At 43.2% G+C, this 22610-nt stretch overlaps 1 protein-coding gene across 1 annotated transcript in view; it reads left to right on the top strand.

Moving 5' to 3' along the window:
* Positions 1-22610, top strand: part of CPA6 (carboxypeptidase A6) — a 141664-nt gene that overhangs the window by 116339 nt on the left and 2715 nt on the right. Inside the window, exons 7-10 of the mRNA XM_019548922.1 lie at positions 2478-2588; positions 2828-2918; positions 16660-16862; positions 22058-22142. Of these exons, the coding sequence (XP_019404467.1) occupies positions 2478-2588; positions 2828-2918; positions 16660-16862; positions 22058-22142 (490 nt within the window). The remainder of the gene's footprint in view (positions 1-2477; positions 2589-2827; positions 2919-16659; positions 16863-22057; positions 22143-22610) is intronic.

Genomic DNA, 22610 nt, shown 5'->3' with positions numbered 1-22610 from the left:
TGTGACTTGAAGTCAAAGAACTGTATACATAAAAAACCCTAGAGACTATTTCAACTCAGTAGCCTTGATATAGAAACCATTACAGAAACAGTACCTGAGCCATTCTTGTTAGTATTCTTTGTTACAGCATTTATACACATCTTCAAACAAAAGTTCAAAATCTTTCGAAGATTTAAGTGCATGCCTACCTTTACACAGCAGAGTAGCCTCATTGATTTCCATATGCTTAAATTCCACACATGTAAGCTAAGGGATCATAGCCTAAGTTGTTGCTGCTGGAAAACCCATTGCCTTCCATTTTGTCAAAATTGCCTTTAATGTGCCATCAGTGTCATGAATGCAAGTTCTTTTTAATCATGTGTATTTACAGCACTGAAGTGGCTTCCAACAGTAATTAAATCTGGTATAAGAAAAAACAGTTGTTCAAGTGCCTTTTCATATGAAAGATGTGTATTACTACTTTAGGGCAAATCTTGCTCCCAAATTTCCATTTGGGCTTGAGGATTAACTGGGAGGACAGGGTGCAGGTAATTTAGGTACAAACCCCAATGTTCAATGTATGTTATAACTTTCACAATATAAATTAAACATGTATTTAAGTGATTTACTGAACTGAGACCTTAATACTAGAAGATAGGCTTAATACTTAATAATGATCAGGATGGTGAGTGTTACACAGGGAGTCCATGCTTCTGCACACAGTGGAAAAGATTCCATGAGGCTGATGGAACTGTAAATATAGGTATGCCAACATTAGTACCAGCATACCTTTAGGATCATTCTCAATTAGGCCAAGCTATATGAGCCACCTATTACCTATCTCTCCTTATCTAGCAGTTACTGCACATTGTATTCCCTTTTCCTCAAATGGAGCCCTTATAGGAATCAGTTTGCAAATTACTTGTCTGTCCTTCCCTGTGGCTTTAATTATGGGTAGCTGGGACAGAGAGTGGGGTGCAGAAGACTGAAAGTTAGTGCTAGCAGACTTCCTGTGCCTATGAATTTCAACCAGAAGGTGGCATGTGGTCTGAAGTGCTTTTGGGCTTGGGCTAGACTGCAAGCCTAAGGGCTTTTAATGTAGCTGGTTGGCATGAATGGGCTTAATGCCAATCCTAGGAGTCACACAAAGTAGCAGCATGAATATATCATATACCAGTGGCTTTCAACCTTTTTAGAATCAAAGCAACTCAGAAAATGTCAGCTCTTAGCTTCACTTCCTTTTTTGACTAGAGAAAAATACTAAAGCAAGTTTTCTGTTGCAAAGAACTCAGAAAGACCACACCAGGTCAGAATGTTTTTGATACTATGGGTTCTTATTTGAAATCTCTTGGTTTATATTATGAATCAAGTGTAGGTGTTTGTATATCAGTTTGTGCTAATATTGTATAGCACCCTTAAGAGGATCTTGTGGCACCCCAGGGTACCATGGCAGCCTGTTTGAGAATCACTGCCAACTAGACCAACTAGAACTGTGCTGAGGAGTAAGTGCTTATCATATACAGACTACTGCATTCTTGAGACTGATGGGAGGATTTTACCCCCAACCCTGAACCCCTGGTACAACCTGCTATATCTGGATTTGATGCAGATTTCAGGAATCACCCAAAGATCAGGGAAAAAGGTACAGTGTTCAAGACTCACCCAATGGTAAGGGAAAGAGCACTTACGTTGATCATTTCTAATTTAATTTAATTTTGTGTTACCTTTATTTATGTTTTAATCCCTTTTCATACACCCAGATCTCACTTGTAGTGAGTGAGATTCATACCAGAGATACATTTCCTTGGGATGTATAACTACTTACAGCATTGAAGAATCTGGCCCATTACCTTTCAGTTCCTTTACCAATCCATCTTGCCCATGGGCAGCACATTTGTCTCTGTTTAAAGTAAGCAGGTTCATATTTTCTTGGCTGTTTGAAAGTAACTGAAGACAGGACATGAACAGCAAAGTTTCCTTTTAGAACAGTCTTTCTTGAACATACATTCTTTACTACTAACTTTTAATCTAATTTATGCACAGATAACATTTATTCAAGTATAGTTGTGTACTATACCTAAATATCCTTGATTCAATAAGATCCGACCACTAGTCTAACTTAATGACAAAACATCATATGATTGACTTAAGCCAGTGGTTCTCAACCTCATTTGACTCAAAGCATCTCTTGATAGACTTGAGGCACCCCTCAGAAAATGCCAGATCTAACTGTAGAAAAATAATAGAGCAATTATTCTGTTGCGAAGTACTCAGAAAAACCACAACAGGTCATAATGTTTTTAACACTATGGATTCCTATTTGAAATATCTGGGTTTATCTTATGAATTATGTTTGTGCACTGTGTGCGGCACCTTGCAGCACTCTTGAAAGGATCTCATGGCAGCCCGTGTTTGAGAATCACTGACTTAAGCAATCACATTCTAATTATGAACTATTTTTATTACAGTAACTGCTCGTATTTTCTTTTCTACTTTAGGCAATTCAGACATATCAGAGTGATCCTGCAATGAGAAGGATGCTAAACCAGTTGTATTTCTATATCATGCCAGTATTTAATGTAGATGGATATCATTTTAGCTGGACTGATGTAAGTTGTTTTGCCAGCATTATTAAAAGCATGTCAAGATAAAAGTGAAATGATTGTATGGAAAGTCACCTTTAAATGCTGTAATAATCTGATCACTTTGTAACATGATACGTTAATATTATTGACTTATAAGGAGTGAAAAAGTGTATCAAACTTCTTTAACCTGGATGTGCTATGTATACAAAGCTGTTTTATCAATATATATTCAAGCATTTGGGGGTTTTTTTTATTATGTCTAGGATCGATTTTGGAGAAAAACAAGGTCAAAGAACTCAAAGTTTCGTTGTCATGGTGTAGATGCTAATCGTAACTGGAAAGTGAAATGGTGTGGTAAGTCTGGAAATAATTTTGTTGTCCTAATTCACTTTATCATGTATTTAATCATCCAAAGCACTGAGCAAATTACAACATTATAGTGCAGCAGTAGCCTCTCCTTAGTTAGTGTTGAAGTCAGATTTCATTATTTTATAACCTTATTAATCAATGACCTTCACAAGTCTGAAAAAAAGAAGAAAAAAATCCCAAAAGCATGGTTTTCCTAGGATTTGGATGCTATGCCACACCTCAGGGTAGATGTTTTTGCCTAAGAAGCTCAGAAAAGTGAAGCAAAATGTTTTAATATTGGACCCACCAATACACTCCAGCTACTTTGCATTGTTCAATAATGTAAAAAAATAAAGAAGAAAATGGTTAAGTGAGGTTTACAACTGCTTTGTGTTGCTGACACAATACAGAGAAGCTGGTGCACAGTGGTGAACACCTTCCTTTCTGTTTTTACCTGTCCTCTTTCTTCAAAAATTTTCCTCATTTTTTTTATTTGTTATGTCTTTAAATTGATTTGGCTTGGAAACTTCAGGTTTGTTTTGGTGGCCTTAAGAGGATAAGGGCTTCTGGGTATTCTAAGATACTAGCAAACTGCCCACCAAGAATGACAGTGGGGTGGGTGGGGATGGAGCCCTGTGTCCAGCCCCATGCCTGCCTCTCCTCCTCCCACTGCTCTGCGTCCGACCCCATTCCCCCCACCCCAGTCCCATTCCATTGCCCCTCTGCCCCTCCAAGTCTAGCCCCGCTCCACCCCCATCCGCCCCTCCCTTCCTGCTCGCAGTCTCCCCCTCCCAGTTGCCTGTTCTGCAGGGTGTCAGGGGAGGGCAGCAGGGGAGGGTGCCACCACCGTGATCCCCCACTTTGCCATCAGGCAAGGAGATGGAGGGAAGCCCTGCTGCTCAGGTAGCCAGGGCATTTGCTGCTGCTACCAACTTCTCCAGCAGCAACTTGGGCCCATGCAGCCCAGGATGTGCAGCCAATTGCCGCTTGCCTTCTCGGAGGCACATGCACAGTTGCCCAAAAGCATTACGGACAGACAGACATACAGACACACAGACTAAGCCTTTTATTATATTAGAATTTATTAGTGAAAGTTTATTGAAGAAATAAATATCTGCTGTTAAGCATATGGAGATTAATTCTTAAATTCTCAGCATTAAATAAATGCCACATTAACAGATCTAAATTTGGCATGAATATGGCTCAATTACTAAATACAGTATACATCAGTATACATTGTTAGAATTGTATTTTTATGGCTGAACTGTAGAGTTTATGCACCAGATCAAGTACACTGAAGTCGTAGTATGGTAGTTAGAAGACTTGACTAGAATAAAAGAGAATTTTGCTTCTACCTCCGATTTCATGCTGATTTCTTATGTGACCTTAGACAAGTTGCTTTCTCTTTCAAGTCACCCCCATCTCCCCTTCCTTCTTTGCCCATCTTGTTTATTTAAATGTAGATTCTTAAGGGAAGAGGTTATTAGTCATCATGGCCAAGTACAGACAGTCAAAAGGCCCAAGGTTAAATTGATTCAATATTTGCAGATTAATGAAAACTGCATAGATTGAATCAATAAGCAAGTGAGCAGACATTCGCTTTTGATTCTGGGAATGCAGCCACTTGCCTGCAGTTGCCCAGGCCAGAAGCCATAGGGCATTAGAGCACACCTGCCTGCTCAGCTGGAGCAGACAGCTTGAGCCAAAACTAGCCCACCCACCCTGTGAGACAGAGGGTGGTTCAGGTGAGGTGCAAAGTATTCTGGGATGCCGAGGGACCGTTACTTAGCTTTAATCTGGAGGGGATCTGGGACAGAAACTCAATAAACTGATAAAAAGTAAATCAGTTAGGTCTGATACTACATCTATCCAGGTGTGGCGGTGAGGCGCCCCCACAGGTTCCCGAAGGGGAGAGGTTAATCCCCGCAGGCCCCAAACCCCAGAAACAGCCCCCCCCATGGGGAAAACTTACCTCCTGCCAGGCAGCCAGAGCAGGAACTGGGACCGCGGCCACGCGAGCCGGTGTTACGCCAGCTGTTTAATCAGCTGTTTCCCAGGTGGGGAACAGCTGGACCAATTGCGGTGGCTGTACCGGCCACCACGGGAAAGTTTAAAAGCCCCACCAGAGCCCGGGTGGGGGAGGAGCTGAAGAGAGAGGGTGCTGGGGTGTAGCATGCCAGATGTGCTGAGACTCCTGAATGGGAGAGGAGTGGCACAGCCGGCGCACCACCAGCATTTCAACTCCCTGTAGAAGGCAGAGCAAGGGAAGCATTTCAACTCCCTGTGGAAGACAGAGCAGAAGAAGCACTTAAGCTCCATGTAGCAGGCAGGGCAGGAGAGGCATTTGAGCCCCCTGCAGGAGGCTGGGGGAAAGAAGACAGCTCCACATCCCTCTCCTCCCCAGGAGCATATTTCTTTTGAAAGAAAGGAAAAAAGGAAAAAATCAAAGAGATAGAGGGAAGCAATGTAAGAGCAAAGTGCCCATTGCAGTAGGCACGTCATCACACCTAGATAGCCTGACAGCCTCGAGGGAGGGAAGGATATACATCAAGGCCAGAGGGACAAATACCAACTGAGCCCACTCAGACGTGGGACTCCTCCCAAAACAAGCTGTGGGCAAGCCTGCAAGGCCAAACCATCATTGTGCAGATGCTCATCTGGTTGGCAAGTGGATGGGTTGTATGGGAGGCAGAGCCCCGTGGAGCATTGCGCCAAAACCATAAGTACTGCCATTTCCTGGGAAGCCCTCCCAGAAAGATCTCCATTGAACCCTCTCACTTGATAGTATAACATCAAGTCATGGCAGGTGAGTTGAGGGGAGGGGCTACACACCCGGCAGGCAGTGCAGCCCACAACACCCTGGCATCACACCAGGTTTATCTCAAACCAGTTTTAGCCATTTTGAAAGCAGTTTATATGCACTGAACTTCTGCTGTATTACAGATTTGAGCCAGTTTCTGATCACTTATATTGGTTTATGTGTAATTCCTGTCCCTAGCCCATATGTTTGTAGTACTTAGCACAATGGCACTCCAATCCTTCTTTGAAAGCTCTGGATCCTAATATAAAAATAATCTTATTGCTTTAAATAAGTAAACAATCACCAGTACAAGTAACATCTGCACCATCTGACTACAAGTGAACGTTGGTTTTATCTTTATATACATTTCTGCAAATTCTGGTGTTAAAACCATGCACAAGTTAAGTTTGAATGGGCACCCATATTTAAGTGACAACACGAGAGGAAAGGTAGAACAGAAATACTAGAAAATCCAATAAAATTCTTATAAAAATACAGAAGTATAATTTTTACACTGATCTTTATGAGCACTTTGTCTGTCATTTTGTAAAAGAGTTTTCTCTATTGCTTCTATTCTTCCTTTCCCAAACTGCCTATGTTAATATTGTATTTACTCAAATCCAAGACAAGATTCCACCCCACCCCAACCACACACAATCAACAAGGGGGGAAAAAACTTCATCTTAAATTCCATTATGGGCCTAGGGCAGACAGCAGCCCAGCTCCAGTTTCATCCCCAGACCCCGGCTTCTGTGGTGGGAAAGGGGATGTGCAGTGGGGGGAACGTAGGAGAGACCACACAGTTGGGGTGGGGAGCACCTGGGGAAGGCCCATGGTTTAAGAGTAGCACAGAAGAGATTTTCTGCCCCCCTAACAACCATCAGTTCTGGCTCCTCTGGCCTTACCCAACCAGGCCCAGGGCTGCTGCCACTGCATCTGCCTAGCTAGACTGGGCCAGAGCCACTGCAACTGACTGCCCCGGAGCCAAAGTCACCATAGAAGGTAAGAGGCAGGGGGCGATTGTACAGGTGGCACTGAGCAAGCCAAGGGCAGGGGAAAGAGGTCTGGCCCTTCACCTCTCTCTGCTGCTTTCTCCACCACAATGTGGGTGGGAGGGAGTGAATTTAAAACAACCCTCCAATAATATAGATTCCATACATAGAAATTATGACGAATTTATCATTTTCCATGTATAGAATCTAATTACTAGACAGCTGTCTTCAATTCAAAATTGCCTTGGCTTTGTATAAATATGGTAATAAAAACAAAAACTAGAGACTATTTCAACTCAGTAGCTTAGATATAGAAATCCTTAGTACAGAAACATTATCTGAGCCATTCTTGTTAGTACTGTTTTTTCATTGTAATACATTATTTTTGCAGCTTTTATACATATCTTCCAACAAAAGCTGTAAATCTTTAAAAAATTTAAATGCATGTCTGCCTTTACACAGCAGAGTAGCTTCATTGATGCCCATATGCTTAAATTCCACACACATGTAAGCTAAAGGAACAGAGCCCTAGTTTTGGATATCTTGCTGTCTCAAACCCAACTCCAGTCCTTCCCTTCTTGTTTTACTATGCTAGAGTCTCAATACTGGGTAAAGCATCTTTACCTGTGGTCAAGGGGTACTCAAGTATGCTCAGGAGGCATGGTAAAAAACCAATTCTGCCCTTGGAGCCAATCATGGGGTATGGGGACACTACAACACCCTGAGGGGGCAGGATTCAACAAAGGTTAGATGCTTACAATCATAGACATACTCAAACAAAAGACAAGGTAACAAAATATAAAACACAAACAGCAGAACAAACAATACTGGTTGGTGAAATATAAAAGGCACAAAATACAAAATGTTAAATAACAAGAAATATAGGGCCTGGGTACCTGGAGGGCAGGGGAAAGAGGAAAAACAAAATGACCCCTTTCCACTGCAACAAGAACTTCTCCCTGTCACTTCATTCACCCCAAGTCATCCCAGCTGGGAGTTGAACTCAGATCTCCCGTGTGGTAGGCAAAAATGCTAACACGCAGCCCCCAGTGCTAGGACTGCTCTAAGCTGCTAGAGGTCTTGACCTTCCTGGAGCCCTGACCTCATGTCAAGCTGCCTGGCCTTTTATTGGAGGAGCTGGAAGCAGAGCTGGGAATCTCTCAGGTCACTGCTCAGATCCTTGCTGGAGCTGGGGAGTCTCTCCTGCTAGCTGCAGCCTCTTGTAGGGGATCCTGGAGCCTAGCGAGGAGCCTTTCCTGCCAGCTGCATGCTGTGCTGCTGAGGGTCCAACTGCTGCCTGCAGGCCCCACTCCTTCAGGCTCTTCTGGGGCAACTGCTCCAACCCCACTGCCCCAGAAGTTTGAAATTCCTTCCTTGTGGTCCCTCACTGGGCTCTCCTGAGTCAGCTGCACTGCCCTTTTTATACCCCTCCAGGTGACCCAAGGGGGCAATCAGGAGACATGGAGGGTGAGTCTCTGGGGCCTCATTGGTGAGGCAAGGGAATCCCAAGCCCTCCAATCATCTTTTACCCTTTCAAAACCCCGGGCTAAATCACTACCAGCTAGCCAATCACATTTGTCTCTAAGCAAGTATATTGTAAGCATGAATCCTATTAGTGCTGTCCCAGTGTGCCTTCATACCAGTAGTTTCCTGTTTAAGATGATGTTGCTATGCCATGTCCCTTCCCTTCTGATGTATTTGGCTCTATTGTTTTGTATTCTGTGCAGACAGAAAAAGGAAATATAATCTTAGCAAGTCATAGCAGGCTACAAAATGAAATTTAGTATCGACCATAATTATTTGTTTAATTAGGTTAAGGTGCAGGATGGTCTTCCAGAGGCAGTACTAGCAGCTGCAACAGTGAATATGTTTAAAAGTAGAGAGTATATAGTTTGCAACAGCTTTTTTATTTTTTGTGTGCCATACAGTGCCTAGCACAAGGGATCCTGATTTCTTAGTTAGAACTACTAGGCTCTACTATACCAAAAATAAACCAAAATATTAAAATATTAAAAACCCTACTGTGCAAGCATTTAGACTCAAATCCAATTAACAGTACTTCACACATAGGTGGCACAGGGAATGAGAAGCTGAGGGAGGGATTGTACCTAGGCCCTGCCATATAGCTGGACAATAGAAGCAACTACCTCATACTGACAGGAGTAGTAGAATTCATAGACTTCATAGACATTAGGGGCTGGAAGGGACCTCGTGAGGTCATTGAGTCCAGCTGCCCCCCCTCTCCCTCTCCTTCCCCCCTCCCCCGCCGTCATAGGCAGGAAGTCAGCTGGGATCAAGTGATCCCAACAAGAAAAATATCCAGACTTTTTTGAAAGTGTCCAGAGTAGGTGCTTGCACCACCTCTGGGGGGAGTCTGTTCCAGACCCTGGACACATGCACTCTAAACAACTTTTTCCTTATGTCTAGTCTAAATTGGCCTTCCTGGAGTTTGTGGCCATTAGAACTTGTTATCCCTTGGGGAAGCTCTGGTGAACAGCTGTTCTCCCAGGTCCTGGTTAACCCCTCCTACATAATTGTAGGCTGCTACCAAGTCCCCCCTGAGCCTTCTCTTTTCCAGACTGAAGAGTCCCAAGTCCCTCAGCCTCTCCTTGTACAGCCTTCCTTCCAGGCCTTGGATTATATAATTGGCTCTCCTCTGGACTCTTTCAAGCTTTTCCACAACCCTCCTGAAGTTGGGGGTCCCAAAACTGGACACAGTACTCCAGCTGCAACCTCACCAAATCCAAGTAAAGCAGGAGGATGACATCCCTGGTTTTGCTTGAGATGCGTCAGTAGATGCATGCCAGAGTTTGGTTTGTTATGCCAGCCACAGCATTGTATTGGTGACTCATATTCTTCTTGTGGTAAGTCAGGACCCCCAAGTCTGTTTTGGTCGTGGTGCTAGCAAGTGTAGCATTGTCGAGCTTGTAAGTTTGTTGAGGGTTCTTCCTACCAAGGTGAAGCACCTTACACTTCTCAACTGGTCATCTGGTTTTGGTCAACCCACCTTGAGAGCATATCCAAGTCGGCCTACATCCCCAGCCTGTCCTGCGGTGTGACAACCCTCCCCCATAATTTAGTCTCATCCACGAACTTTGCCAGTTTGCATCTGACTTCTGACTCCAGATCATAAATGAAGATATTAAAGAGTACCGGCCCAAGAACCAAGCCCTGAGGGACACCACTGCTCACCCTGCACCATGTTGATTTGGTCCCGTCAACTACTACTCTTCAGGTTCAACCCTGTAGCCAGTTACCTAGCCATCGGACTGTAAGATGATCAAGGCCACAGTTCCCCAGCTTAGCCATGAGGATATCATGGGGAACCAGGTCAAAGGCTTTCTTGAAATCCAGATATATGACATCCACATCATCTCCCTTGTCCAGGGCTTATGTCACCTGGTCATAGAAGGAGATGAGGCTGGTCAGACAAGACCTACCAGTCACAAAGCCATGTTGGCTGGCCTTCAGAACCTTGCCTTCAGTTAGTCTGGTGTTGATGGATTCCTTGAAAATTTTCTCTAGGATTTTTCCAGGGATGAACATCAGACTGACTGATCTATAATTCCCCGGGTCATCCCTCCTCCCTCTCTTGAAGATAGGGACCACATTGGCCCTTTTCCAGTCTTCTGGGACCTCGCCCAAGCACCACGAATTTTCAAATATCTTTGCCAAGGGGGGTGCAATGATTTCTGCCAGCTCCTTCAAGACTCTCAGGTGCATTCCATCAGGGCCCACAGGCTTGTGAATGTTTAGATTCTCAAGGTGTTCCTTCACCTGATCCACATCAATTATGGGCCCACCACCTGCTCCCAGGCTGGTTCGTGTTCTTTCTGACAATGCAATCCCCTTGGGAGGGTGAAAAACTGATGCAAAAAAGTAATGGAGGAGATTGGCCTTTTCTTGGGCATCAGATGTCAGCTGCCCTGTTTGATCCTGCAGGGGCCCAATACTACCTTTATTCTTTTTTCAACTTCCCACATATCTGAAGATGGATGTTTTGTTGTCCTTGATCCCCACAGCTAACCTGAGTTCAGTTTGTGTCTTGGCTTTTCTAAACCACTCCCTACAGGTGAGGGTGAGTGCTGAGTAGTCCTCTTTGGTGATGCTTCCCATTTTCCACCTGGAGTAGGCTTCTCTTTTGAGTTTAATGAGGTCCGGCAGTTCCTTGTTCAGCCAAGGGGGCTTCCTTGCCCATTGATTACATTTCAGGCAAGATGGAATGGCTTCCCCCTGTGCCTCAAGGGTTATGTTCTTAAGAGATGAACATTCCTTATGTACTCCCTTATCTAGGGGGATATGGCCCCCAATTTCCTGACTTACCAAATCTCTGAGTTTGCAAAAGTCAGCCTTCCCAAAGTTAAGGATTTTAGTTGGTGAACTAAGAAGGTGACCAAATCATGGTCACTGTCACCAAGCATCCCTCGATCCTCAGATTGCTCACCAGCTCCTCCCCTTTGGCCAGGACCAGATGAAGCAATGCCTCTCCCCTAGTTGGCCCATAGACTTCCTGTGTTAGGTAGAGGTCATCAATGCAAGCAAGAAAGCTGCGTGACCTGTCTGATTTGGCCGTGCACTCTTCCCAAGAGATGTCAGGGAAGTTGAAGTCCCCCGTGACAATCATGCATCAAGAGCGTGCTGCCTCAACCAGTTCCCTATTAAATTCCCAGTCAAGTTCTTCCTCTTGGTGGGGAGGTCTATAGTATACTTCCACAAGTATGTCACCCTCCCCTTTTTCTCCCCATATTTTGACCCAGAGGGTCTCAAGAGGCCCATCCTGGTTAGAAAACTAAATTTGCAGGGAACTGAACTGATCCTTGACGTAGAGAGCAACACCCCCACCCCTCTTCCCAAGATGCTCTCTCCTGTATAAGGTATAACCCTCCAAAGCAACAGACCAATCATAGGTAGAGTCCCACCAAGTCTCTGTTATCCCTACAAGGCCATAGTCATTTTCACATAAGAGAAGGGCCAGTTCCTCTTGCTTGTTTCCCAATCTCCTGGCATTTGTGTATAGGCAGTTGAGTCTGCCATGAGAAGCCCCATGCTTCCCATATGGGTCAAGGGGGGACTTTTCTTGGGATGTCATCAGGGCAGGTTCCCTTGGGCTGCCCAAGTTATTGGTACTGCGGCTGACGTGACCTGGGCTAGAACTGTTAATAGACCACCCATCCCCCAGCAGACTTAGTTTAAAGCCCTGTCAAAAAGGTCAGCCATTCTGGCTGAGAAGAGCTTCTTCCCCTTCCAGGTGAGTTGGAGGCCATCCCTTCCCAACAGTCTGCTGTCTCTGAAGTGCAGACTGTGGTCAAAGAACCAAACCCCTTGCGATGGCACCATCGCTGGAGTCTTCTATTCACCTCACCAATGCACCTTTCCCTCCAGAGCCCACGTCCTGCAACTGGGAGGATCGATGAAAAAAATACCTGTGCCCCCAGACCCTGAGCCCAGCCCCCAGAGCCCTGTAGATAACCCAGCACGGACTGCTCCATGCTGTATCATTTGTGCCCACATGGATAAGTAGCATGGGATGGTGGTCAGAGGGCTGGACAAGTCTGGGGATCCTCTCCATCACATCACAGTTATGAGGTCCAGGCAAGCAGCAGACCTCATGGGCTATGGGGTCAGGGTGACAGATTGTTCCCTCTGTTCCCCTAAGGAGGGAGTCACCCACCACAATAACTCTGCACCTCCTTCTGGTCACAGGTGCTGGTGGCCCTCCATTCTCACATGCTGGAGCCGGCGGTATGGCTGGCTCAGTTGATGTGAGGGGTGCAAAATGGTTTTGCAGCTCCAGGGAAGTGGTAACCCTGGTTCTGCGCCTCTTTGGGCCGGAAACAACCATCGTCCAGGCAACCCCAGGCCGGACATTGTGAAGGTTCCTTGGTTCTGCCATACTGTCATCAGCCATTGGGTGGACAGCCTGAAGGTAAGAGTCCAGCTCCTGCTCTGCATTCTAAGGGAGCGCAGTCACTGGACCATTGCCTGGAGTTCCCTAATCTAGCACTCCAGAGCCTCTACCATTGAGCACATGCCATAAGGGGAGGTATCAGTGCCCCCAAACCCAGCTGCCTGCAGTCTTGCTAGGCAGCTTCCACACGGAACCAGGGGCTCCATCTGAGAGGAGGCCGGGGCCAAGAGTCCCACCTGGGTGGGGACAGGGACTGCAGGCTCCATTTGAGTATAGGCCAGAACCTTGGGCTCCATTTGGGTGGAGACCCCAGTGGTGTCAGACCAGGGGAGTCCAGGTGCAGGGTGGAACCTCAGGGTGCAATGTGTCCCACCCACCATGATCCTTGTAGTAGTCTGGCTACTACTGTGCAGACCCTTTGCTATGGCTCAGTGCCTGGAGCCTCGGGCCCTGCTGCTTGCCCTCCTGCACAAATTCCCACCCTAACTTGTGCACTGGGCAGAAAAGCGTGCCTGTTTGCGCATCTCTGGTTGCACAGCACCCTAGGTGGCTGGGTGAAGTAGGATCTGGTTGGGCTGAACCCCTCCTTGGCTTCTCTCAGCTGCCTCCCTGCAGCTGGCTAGTCTCTCCCACCACGGGCCCCACTCACCTTCGGCTCTACTGGGGGTTAGGCAGGGTTCACTACAGCTGGTGGGGCTCACTGGGGGTCTTTGGGGTGCAGGAGGTGCAACGGGCTTACTCCCGTGTGTCTCTCACCACTCCCTGACCCAAACTGCAGCTTTTTTCCATTGGCAGGCGCTTTTAAATTGTGCGCATGTGCAGTGGGCCCACCACTGGCACCACACTGGTCCCAAGCTAGTGGGGACCCTCCCCCACCAGAAGGGGACTGGTAAGTACCCTCTCCCCTCCTCTCTCCCTGGGGGGCTAGGTCAAGTAGAAGCAAGCCCTTCCTCAACTGCTCTCAGGTGCCTCCCTGAAGCTGGCTAATCCCTCCCACCATGGGCCCTGTTCACCTTCGGCTCTGCTGAAGATCAGGTGGGGTCCTCTGCAGCTGCTGGGGATCACTGGAGGTCTTCGGGGTGCAGGGGTGTGACAGGCGTACACCCATGTATCACCTGCTACTCCCTGACCCAAACTAGTAGATGCAAGGAAGTTTGGGATTCATGCTGTTCCTCAATCCATTCACAATCCCACCACCATGCTTCTATACAGAAGTGAGGTCTCTTCATCCCTACCCCTTTACTCAAAGTGCTTCTAGTTTATTCTGGGCTTTGCACAACTACAGCAGGGGCAGGAGGACTTGGCTGTCTCAAGAAATACATTTCAGGATATAAAAATCAGGCAAAGAGTTCACATTTTCTATATTTCTGTTTTCTAGTTGTGATTGTACTTTTGACATTTGACAATATATGACATTTACTAGTTATCTTCCCATTTTCAGTTTCCTTTTGGAAACTCTGTATGATCTCATTGCCTTATCCATATATACACTGTTGACATATCCATGTGGGAAAGCCCCTTCCAGTGATGTCATTCTTTCACAGGTCATCTAAGAAAAGGGTTAATTTCAAGTAGAATTGCAAGAGGTACATTGCAGTTCACTCAGCAATTCTGAACTCCTCGTCTTCACTATAAACTAAATTTCATTCTTTATGTCTGGATTATAAGGATCTAGGCACATATGGGATTACAGTATTTGTTAATGAAGATGTTTGCTTTCATGATTCCCAAAACAAAACTCTAATTGGAGATGAGCAATCCAGTTGAAAAAAGTGAAATTTTGGGAAACTTTAGAAAATACAGGTTCCCCTCACTTTAAGCATGTTCTTTATGTGTGAATTCGCTCTTATGCAATGACCCTTTTAATACCAAAATGTTACATGCAAGGTAAATTCACTCTTATGCGATCGGTGTGGTGGAAGCCCGCAGTCAGCTGCTTTGTGTGGTGCATTGTGGGAGTGACACACACCAAAATATAGTGTGTGGATCTATGCTATTCTCTCATTGTCAGAGACACATTTTTTCTGCAGTTGCCATCCCCATTATGATAGTGTCCTGTGCTTGTGTGTACTGTCTGATGTTGGTAAGTACCAAAATAGTCTTGTAAAAGTGGTAGAAAAGGGTCTGGGGGTCAGGACAGTTGAGATCCTGGAACATATCCCTATCTGTTACATTGTAAAGTGAGTTCCCTTTACACGAATTTTCCAGGAACACATCTACAGCATAAAGCAAGGGAAACCTATAGCTTTATTGTAGCTGTAGTAATTCACAAGATTCTGAGGCAGGATGCTTTTGGTATATAGGTCACTTAGTGCCTATCTGTTCTTCAATGAGCAGACCATAACCTATCTGTACCTAAGCAGTCATAGATAGGCATCTGTTACAGTCTCTGCTGAGGAGTGACATACACTCTTTTTGTTACTGCTGTTGGGATTGATAGCTTGATAATGATCAGTGGAAAAATTACAGGAGTGAGGAGGAAAAAAGCTCATTATTAAATCACATTATTTCTTATAGGATTCTCACATGCTCCTGAAGACACTCCCAATACAAAACAAATATATGAACATAGTACTTAGTCTCTGGTTGCAGCAGAGAATATGGTAGTCATGGTATTACTGCTTTGTGGGACTTGTATAAAGTTTGAAGTTTTCACGTCAAAGTGTAATTCATGTGTACAGGTTTTTGGCTGTAGCCATGTTGGTCTAAGGATGTAGTCAGGCAAGCTTCTTTGGGTAGATGGTATATGTTTTATTAGACCAACTGGTTAGCTGGAAAAAGTTCTTTGAAAGCTTTCAGGCACAAGCACCCTTCTTCAGGCATAGGGGTCTCTGCTGTTCTGAGATCTCCAAGGAATAAAAGAAGCTAGAAGTGTAACAGGATGTCAGTGAGAATGTAAATGGGTGGAAATTAGGAAAACAAAGTGTACGGAAGGGAGGGGGGGAAATGAGGGGGAAATAATGCCAAAGGTAAGTAAGGAGACTCTACTGTAGTTGAGTTCTCCAAGATAGAAAAGAGGTAGTCTGTGAAAAATGAAATAGCTAGAAATTAGGAAGACAAAGGGTAGAAAAAGAAGGGAAAGTGGTGGGGGGGAAGGAAAGGGTAAATGGTAAGGTCAGGCAGATACCTGGTGAATCAGATGTCAGGCAGGTTGTAATGTGTCATAAATCCAATGTCTATATTGAGTCCATGATTTTTTGTATCCAATAGATTTATAAAGTGAAGTTCATAGGCTCGTCTATGACAGGTGTTTTGTAAGTTTGCTTTGAGGATTAAAACTGAGATCAGAGAGGGAGTGATTGTCTTGTGAGAAGTGTGCAACCACAGGTAATTGGATATTTTTGTCTTTGATTGATTTTCAGTGTACATTCATTCTGGTGTACAGTTGTTGTTGGTTTCTCCAACATATTTTCCATCAGGGCATTTGGTGCACTTTTGCCTACCTTTCGTAGACGAGCCTGCAAACTTTGTTCTGAACTGTTGTGGTCTTTTGAGGTCCTTGTCAACAAAAAAAAAAACTGCTCTATTATTTTCCCATAGGTCAAAAAACATGTTAAAACTAACAGCTAGTATTTTCAAAGGAGTGTCTCAAGTTTGATGAGGGGTGCCTAGAGTCTAAAACAGTCAGGAACCACTGTTTTAGATGGGCCTATACATGTTCCCTAAATTAGTTTTTTTTTCAATAATGCATACATGCTGGCTGTAAACAGCCTAAATAAACTCCTTCCTCACATAGAACCCAGGGGAAAAATAGGAGGAAGAACAAGCAGTAGCTTTCCTCTTGGGGTAAGAAGAAATTTCATGGAAAAAAGCTGCAGGTAGTGCCTATGGTTTGGCAAATTACAAGCCTGTGAGTTTACTGGATGAAAGACTGTTCCACTAATCTCTTGGCTGTTCAGATCTGTTTCTTTTCACACAGCAGGCTCTCCATGTGCTTTCACAAGTAAGAAGGCACTGCATTTTAGTTTCCACGCATATGCAGACTTAAGTCAGAATCTGGCCCTTATATATCATTTTTGAACATGTACTTTCTGTCCCAATATGTAGATGAAGGTGCTTCCTTTCACCCATGTGACGATACCTACTGTGGTCCTTTTCCGGAGTCTGAGCCTGAAGTTAAGGCTGTAGCTCACTTTCTTCGCAAACGTCGGAAACAAATAAAAGCCTATTTGTCTTTTCATGCATATGCCCAGATGTTGCTCTACCCATACTCTTACAAATATGCAACAATTCCAAATTTCAGCTGTGTGGTAAGTACATTAGTACTTGGAAGAGAAGATGCCCTTATAAAACATTTCTCTTACATTGTTTAGAAAGCAGTATTGCTTTTCTAATGAAGTATTGTTTTTCTAATACTTCACCCACTTTTCATGTTAGTAGTATTTATTTTAGATCCATTTCCAATCTTATCACTGGTTAGGCAACTTTTATTTAAAGTGAGTCAGCAGTAATTTGATTAGAATGTGATGGCTCCTTCCATCATCAATATCTTAAAATTACTTGTAGTATAACTCACTAGATTTGACTTACAATGCTGTTATAATTTATTGAATTAATATTCATGGGAGTTGTGTTACTAAACCCCTGGGCACCTACCAAAAGGTTGATCCCTTCATGTTTGGAAAAAATTAAGAAATACAAATGTTATGAGACATAATGAAGTTCACCTCTGATTTATTAACATTTAAACTGCTAGACAAAATAGAAATAAAAATGGCGTATTAAATTATTTAAATTAGAATTTAGATTAATCAATTAAATTAGAAATCCACTAGATTTCACCAAGAATAACACTTCTAACCCTTTACATCATAGCTTACTGCCATAGCATTGGCTCACTGACCCTTTTGATCTGAGAAGTTAGCCAATATTCTTTCTGGAAGTTTCCCCCATTAGGTGATGAAATTACTGGTATACAGATATTTATTTTTTACAGTTGTTTTTATTTAGTGAAGTAAAGTTCCCAGGACACAGCAAGAATAAAAAAAAGAAAGTGGTGGTTTCTTGGCTCACTGTCCAGCCTCTTTCCCAACCAATGCTCTTCCCCAGAGCTCTCTCTGTTGGTTTATTCTCAGGACCACACTTTCAATGCACGTCCTTCTGTCTGCTTCTACTTACAGGCACACCCAGTTCCACCCAACAATAACCAGCTCCCTTTCCCTTTGTATGCAGTTCCCATTGAATCCCCTCCTGTTATAGCTCAGCATTTGTCTGTCATTGTACAAGGCTCATGTTTTGGACATTTGCTTCTATTGTTTTAGGACTTTAACTGGTTTTTATGTTTACCCTGAAATGAATAGTGACCTCACATCTGAGAGCTTCAATGAGGCTTCACTCAACCTCCACCAAAATGCCACAAAAACTGAATTCTCTTAGGTAGATCTGGGGTGTGAATGAAGGCCTCAGTTGCATTGCTTTTCAGTTACCAGGAAAATTAATAGACCTTTCCCGATGCTCTGTGTCTTAAGACAGTTAATTATACAAACTCTTAAGTTTCCCACTTGATGTCATGCTTGGGAAATAGAGAAGACTAGAAGTCAATGAAGCAGCTAAAAGTATGAGGATTGTAAGGATTCGCAGCCCCTCCATATGTTTAATATACCATGCATTGTTCAGTAAATCCTGCTAATGAATGAGCCCTGGCTTGATTCTCCCTTCTTCGTCCTCTTTTGGAGGTTGATTGAGGTTCTACTCAGCCGAAGCAGTCCCCATCATTAGAAAAAGAACTATATAACAAATATATAATTTGAATATTTCATACATTGGAAAAATAAAGGAGCCTTACCTTGGTGTCTGTAGTACAAGAAGATAATTGATGAGTATTCTGATGAACACATCCAGAGCTAAGTGAGAGAGGCTGAGAGAAGCAGTCAATGCGTCAGAAAATCCATTCTTAAGAGAAAGATTCTTAAAGCATTCACACACAGGAAAATCCCACCCACCCATAACCTTTTCCACCTAAAATGTTTATATGGGTGGAAATCTGTTTGGCATCCATGGGCCTGATTACTGACACAGTGGTAGCCTTTTGGTCAACTTCACTGGCCCTTCAGTTAGGCTCTGTCAGGCCAGTGATGCATTAAATGGAACATGGAACATGGACCTGAAGTAGCCGTCAAAGATATCATTACAGACAACTTCCAATTAGGAGCCAACATCTCTGGATAAATATATTTATTTTTAAATTAAAACAATAAAGCAACGTAAAGTTTGCAAATATTTCACTGATACCCTAAACTATGTATATGTCAGTTCCACAGTGATTTATTTTTGTTTGCCTGTTTGTTTTGCAAGAGAGGATGATGAACAAAACTTGCTTCTACATTGTAGGGAGAATTCAACCAGTAAACCTCGGAGAGAAGCACAGTGAAAAGAGTCACAATAAAGTTATTGTAGAGTTGTATTAAGGTACTTTTGTATACTAGCACTTGCCTTTGACCAAAAAGTTACATCACTGATGGCTCTAAGATGCATATATTTTCAGTATTTAAAATATCTACCAATATCACATAAGCTAAGATTGAAAAACATAATTATAATTAAGTCTCCAACCAATTTCTCTCTACTAGGGTTCTATGGCTAGATGGACCATGAGAGTTGTTCTGTGTAACTCCACATGCAGAAAGGGTGAGGAACGTTTACTGCAAATAGTGCTCAAGATTATTTTAGGCAGAGGCAAAGAAGCTTCTCTTCAGTTCAGTACACACTAGTATTCTGCCAGTCTCTGGTTCAATTAAAGTCCTAAATTATTCAGAGCTGCTCTGAAACTGGAGAGCAGTATACCAGTAACAACATGCATATTCTGTTCTAATTTAGACACAAGTCTCTTATTAACTCTCTACATAAATCTGTTCTTTAAACATCCTTAAAGTGAATTTGGACTATAGTTTTAATGTGGTAAACGTCTGCAACAGTTATTTCAATCCATAGAGTTTTTTAATTCCATTTACTAATTTATACTTATACAACCCTTCATCTCCGTGTTTGCAATGAGCTTATATGACATAGAAACATTCCCTCAGCAGAGCCCTATGCTAAAATCTACTAATATTGCAGTTTATCTCGAGGCCTGCTTCTCTGAGGTGCCAGGAGTTCTGGTTGCTCAGTATCATTCAGGATCAGACCTAAACAGTAAAATGAAGTACTCACAACTGTTTTTCTTCCTTCTGTGTCTGACAACAATGATTGGTATGAACACACTGCCTGTAACCTAAGAATCATACACTCATTACAGCCAGCTCTTTCTTTCCCTCATACTGGAAGTATACTGTGGTCATTTACTTTGCTCAGTTGTCATGTGTATATGGAAGCCAACACTATATCATTTTTCTAACAGCTTTTTTCTTGTTATTGTCTGACAAATAACTTCTTGGGAACCTGAAATTGAAATCTATTTACTTATAAACACTTTCTCCCTAGCATGTTTGCTGGCATCTTATTGTACATTTAGGTCACTGACATGAAAATGTAATAGTTCTTAACTTCCCTCCATTTATTTCAGAGTAGGAGATTTCTGGCCCATGTAAGATGAGAAGGCCCAAGTTAAATCACAACCCCCTTCCACAGATTTTGTAGAACTGCAGATGACTAAAGCTGTATGGAGTTTGAAGTGAGCGACTAGACAGAAGTAGACATGGGAAATAACTGTTCTCACTAGTATCCCCTCAGTCTCCAAACCCATGCAGTGCTCCACTGAAGTTCATTATAGTATTAATTTTGACATTCCTCCATGCTTTCACTGTTCCTCGTGGATTTGTGTCAAATAGCATACAGGCTAGCAGTATACTCCTTCACTACGTACCAACAGAGACTGATAAGAACCAAAAAGGGCCCAAAAGAAAGTTTATAATACTCTACTGCAGGGTTCACCACAATTTTACAAGTTGCAAGCTGGCATTTGTGACCTGGCTGCCACTCCTGTCACAGTGTCCATGCTGCCTCTGCTGCCTTTACTTACCCATGTGGCCGAGTGCCATAGATACCTGTCCTGAATGGTAACACAGGGGGCAAATAAGATGGTGAGGCTAAGTGCCACCTGCTTTAGGGGATAAGACGGTGCAGAAGTAAAGAGTGCAGCTGGCACCACAGAGCATTCAGGAGGAAGAAAACCTGCCAGGGAAAACTGTATGCCACCAATCCCAGGTGCCACTGCAGGCTGGATCCAATCTCTTGGTAAGCCAGATTCAGCCTGTGAGCTGTAAGTTGCTGACCCGTGGTCTACTGAACTTTTTACTAAGGTAAAAAAATATTGCTTCCATGGTAAAAATGTCTAGACTGAGCTCCATGCCCAATATAAAATTAATTTTATAAAGCTCTAGTTTTTGGGCAAAAATGAAAGTGACCTGTTGTTCCCTAAATTAATATCCAATCAGTATTCTACCTCATTTAGGAATCTTCAGTACATCTAGAACAACTGAGCTGATAAAGCTTCTGCTAACTGAATCCTATACTCATCTAGGTGAAAAAGGCTGGAAATAAAACAGCAGCTTCCCTTGAAAATTCAGTATAAACCATATCCTATCTCCTACCATCTTACCCATATGGGACTCTGTGTTCTACTCCCAACATTTTTTTCCAACCGCTAACATTTTCAAGAAACCCATATTAAAGGGTTTCTTTAGGGTTACCCTTTTATGTCCTCTTCATTCTTTTTTGTTTTTTAAGACAACTGTCCCTTTTTTCTGATCATTCTGGGGTGTCCCTAATGGAATTTTTAAAATAAGTTGCACTACAAAATTCTTCTCTCCAACTTCATGGAATAGTGTGCTATTTCTACCTAGACTGTTGTTAAAATTAGTTATATTTGGGTCATGATTCTCTTCTACTGTCTCTATTCTGTAATGTTCCTTCAGTGACAGAAAAAGAGCAGCAGGGGAATTCCTCTAACTTCCACGACTGCCTTATGGTCATGAACAACCTCTTCTGTCATTAGATGGCTAATGGAAGAGCTTCACTGTAGTATATTCCCTCCAGCCCAGCCCTGGAATGCCATCAGTACAGTTTCCCTACACAAGTGCACCAGTGTAGGATTAGTGGAGTGGAAAATCTAGCTACTGTTGATAGATTTGAATTTTATGCATGGCTTTTAAGCTGCATAAATAAAGGACAGTTCTTTCCCAGTGTAACACCATGGTCTAGATTTGCTGTGTAACCACATTGCAATGTAAGCCTGTAGTTCTAGATACTTAACTGGTGATCATTCATAGTTCAACAAAGTTCTCTATGCCATGAAAGTATTAAGCCAGGCTACAAATACTAGAGCATTAAAAAAAAACATTTTGCTGTCAAAATTGTATTTATCCATTAAATCATGTAAACTTGGCCTCCAGAGAACTATAAAACCTAGGAGCTGCATTAGGAGTAAATGCTGTGCAGTTCAAGTTCAAATCCTATTACAGTTTTTAATGTGAAATCTAATATATTTATTTTTTTCTCCCACACACAGGAGTCTGCAGCTTATAAGGCTGTTAATGCTCTTCAGTCAGCTTATGGTATAAGATATAGATATGGCCCTGCATCTAGCACTTTGTGTAAGTTTCTGTACTAAAATGATTTGTTACTTTGACCTACATACAGTAAGAAGGGATTGCCTTTACCAAAACAAAGGAAGCAAATCGCCTCTACCATAAACTTTGATCAAATTGTGACAGGTGAGAAGGGCAGAAGGGAAGTTTGTAACATTTAGTAAAACTTAATGAAAGAGATTAATGCAGCAGATGCTAGGGGGCAAAAGCCAAGCGAGCAGGCTGATGAGTTGCAGTTAATTCTGGGGTGTAAAAAAGTAAACGAAGAAAGAAAAGGGGTGTTTTTAATAGATACTGTGGTCCCAACACTAAATCTTGAGATAAGTTAAGAATTCCCGGGTTGCAGGTAGCAGCAGGAGCCATGCCCCCTGGATGAACCACTCGTGACTCAATCCTGTGCCCTACTGGCTGTACAGCTTTTGCCCCTCCCCTAGCTTCAGCCCCAACCCCAACCCCACTCCCTCCCTCACCACC

The sequence above is a fragment of the Crocodylus porosus genome, unplaced genomic scaffold (assembly GCF_001723895.1).
Source record: "Crocodylus porosus isolate Cpor-Errol unplaced genomic scaffold, CroPor_comp1, whole genome shotgun sequence".
NCBI classification, from domain to species: domain Eukaryota; kingdom Metazoa; phylum Chordata; order Crocodylia; family Crocodylidae; genus Crocodylus; species Crocodylus porosus.
This window is presented reverse-complemented; position numbering and strand designations above follow the sequence as displayed.